Below are 2,762 nucleotides of genomic sequence, written 5' to 3'. Positions count from 1 at the left end.
AGCTCTCTGTGCGGAAGTTCGCCGGAGTTCAGATCCGGTGGGCGGCGCTGCGCGCGGAAGAAGAAGAGGTGGAAGATGCGGTGAAAGAATGGGAAAGTTACTGCGCGTGGAGGTATTTATAGACCTCGCGCGGGGATTCGTGATTCAGATCTAACGGTGGGAACGGAACGGTCACGCCGTCAGATGATTGACACGTGTCTTAGGTCAAAAACGGTAAAATGACGTGGAGGTAACTTAACTGTGCGCTCCCAAAATTTCCGGCTAAAGATTCGCATCTCCGAAAATTTAGCGCGGGAAAAGAGGAAGTTGCGCGCGGGAGAAGTGGAATCTCCGTTACGTTGCCGATCCAGAAGAAAAGAAGATTTCCGAATAGATGATACCAGAAACAAGTAAAGTTTTGAAGCTCTTCAAGATTCTCTTCGGATCCGAGCTGAATGAAGTCGGAGGAATGATGAATCTCGGAGAACTTCGGGGGCTACTGTTGTGGGTATACTTTATGGGTATATCAACGGCATGGCCTAGATCCGGCAAGCCCGGGTGGCCCACAGATGGTGATGTGGCATGTGGCCCATCGGGCGGCCCAGTTGCTGTAGATCCTGAAGGATGAAGTCCAGTCCAGGAACAGGAAGCCGGATCCCAACCGACCTACAAAGGAGGCCGGATCCGTGAAGGCCCATGAAGTATCCGGATCCAACACGTTCTTAGAGGAAGGCGGATCCTTGACGTACACGGCAAGATATTGTACCGTAGTTAGGCGACTTGTATTCCGGCTAGGACTCTCCGTGTAAACCCTAGATCCGTGCGCCTTTATAAGCCGGATCCCGGGAGCCCTAGAGGCACAACCACAACTCATTGTAACAACTCGAAAGCGCCCAGATAATTCCAGACAAGCAGCAGTAGGCCCTGTCCTCGTGCTGGTGTTCCGAAGCTGGGTAAATCGCGTACCACCGTCCCGAGCGCACTCCGCCCTATGGCCCCCACTTCTTCTCCCCCTCGTGAGGATCCCTCCTCCGAGGTACCGTCGAATAGGCAACGACACCACCTCGACGTCAAGCATGTCCTGGAGGGACGCGATGATCAACAAATGCTCCCGGAGATCATCGTCAAAGGTTTGCTAGTCCTCCAGCAGTAGGGCAAGCATCTCGTCGTCGCTATCCATGTCGGAAGCAAAATCAATGGTTAATCGACAGATAAGGGAACAAACAGCGGCAAATCGCGCCTACCTGACAAGTCGTGAGAACCTTGTGTGCGCGGAGGTGGGGCGGATTTGACGCCGCGTTCTAGGACGCGCTGGCGAAGCGGCGGCGGCGAAACAACCGGCGAGAGTGCCAGCCGCGACGATGGTGCCGATTCTCAGAAGAGATCAGTCGTCGAAACGGCCGGCAAATCCAGCGGCGGCGGAGGGGTGGGAGGCGCGGGAGGAAAGGAACAACGAGAAAAAAAGTGTGAACCAATGGTTTATGGAAATAGTCACCGACATGTGGGAGCCCGTCACGCTTTTCGGTGTGTCCGGCTTCCCCGAAGCGTCCCCTGTGGGGCGGGGATGATCTCGGGGTGGACACTCTATCAGGTCGCGCCGCGCCGGATAAAAAATGAATTTTTGGGGGCGAGGCTGGGACCGTTTTTTTTTTGTTTAATTTCCAAATCTCGTGGCGGACGCGACTGGAGATGTCAATTTTGGTTTGGGCATCGGTCTGGCAGCGTGTGGGCACCGTGTTTCGGAGCCTGATATCGTTTGGGCATCGAAGTTTTTCAACGCTGTTGGAGGGCCTTACCCCGCTCGCCGGGATGCGTCTCGCCGTCCCGCTCGTCCGCGCGGTGTCGACCTCGGCCTTAGGGTCCGCGGCGGCGTCGCTGAAGGTGGGCGACGCGCTGCGCTCGGACCGGCGGCGGTTCACGGAGGGCGACGTGGCGGCGTACGCGGCGTTGAGCGGCGACCGGAACCCGGTGCACCTGGACGATGCTGTCGCCCGTGGGGCTGGCGGGTTCTCTCGCGGCCGCGTGGTCCACGGAATTCTCGCCGCCTCCCTCTTCCCCGCCCTCATCGCCTCCCGCTTCGTACGCATCGCACCCCCTTTAGCTCCTTCTCTGGCATTCCGCCGAGCATCATCCAGTCTGATTTGATCGATGGTTCTGCGATGATGCAGCCTGGAGCCGTGTACGCCAGCCAGTCGCTCAGGTTCGCGGCGCCGGTGCACGTCGGCGACGAGGCGGTCGCGGAGGTGAAGGCGCTCAACATCAAGACCAGCGGCGGAAGGCACATGTACTGTATATCTGACACCATCTCCTCTCTTTCTTTCTTTCTAGGCCATTGTTGTTCTTGCTGTAACTGATCTATCTGCGTGCTAATGGCAGCGTCAAGTTCTCCACCAAGTGCTTCACCATTGGTGGTGATGAAGACGACGATGAGGAGGGGACTCTCGCGATCGACGTTGAGGCCATGGCGTTCCTGCCCACGCTGCAGCTCAGCTCGCAGGGCATTGCTGACTGACGAGTTATGTATCCTGTGCAACTGATTACATCAAAATGTGGTGTTTTGCACAAAAACAAACCGTTGTTGTGGTTCTGTGAAAAAAAAATGCTCTAACAAGTGGTGTTCTTTCCTTTCTGTAGTTAAATATGGAGGAGGTATGCTTCTGCTCAAAATGCCTGACAGCTCATTAACCTTGTTCATAGTTCAATGGAAAAACAAGGTTTCGTTTGAGTTGCTCAATTTTCTTTATGTCCTGTGGATACTAGATAATTTTGGTTTCATTTTCACA

General features: G+C 55.2%; 1 protein-coding gene across 1 annotated transcript; it reads left to right on the top strand.

Annotated features, from left to right (window-relative positions):
• Positions 1-1,788: 1,788 nt before the first annotated feature.
• On the top strand, positions 1,789-2,491 carry LOC124674721 ((R)-specific enoyl-CoA hydratase-like). The gene is made up of 3 exons (XM_047210769.1): positions 1,789-2,058; positions 2,148-2,263; positions 2,356-2,491. The coding sequence occupies exons 1-3, from the start codon at positions 1,789-1,791 to the stop codon at positions 2,489-2,491; spliced, it is 522 nt and encodes a 173-aa protein (XP_047066725.1).
• Positions 2,492-2,762: the final 271 nt, after the last annotated feature.

The sequence above is a fragment of the Lolium rigidum genome, chromosome 7, assembly GCF_022539505.1.
Source record: "Lolium rigidum isolate FL_2022 chromosome 7, APGP_CSIRO_Lrig_0.1, whole genome shotgun sequence".
NCBI lineage: Eukaryota > Viridiplantae > Streptophyta > Magnoliopsida > Poales > Poaceae > Lolium > Lolium rigidum.
The sequence above is the reverse complement of the archived record's forward strand: the minus strand, read 5'-3'. Positions and strand labels throughout refer to the sequence as shown.

Coding starts and splice junctions, on each gene's coding strand:
- LOC124674721 (XM_047210769.1), top strand. CDS start 1,789: ATGCGTCTCGCCGTCCCGCTCGTCCGCGCGGTGTCGACCTCGGCCTTA. Junction 2,059..2,147: donor CCCTCATCGCCTCCCGCTTC/GTACGCATCGCA, acceptor GCGATGATGCAG/CCTGGAGCCGTGTACGCCAG. Junction 2,264..2,355: donor ACCAGCGGCGGAAGGCACAT/GTACTGTATATC, acceptor TGCTAATGGCAG/CGTCAAGTTCTCCACCAAGT.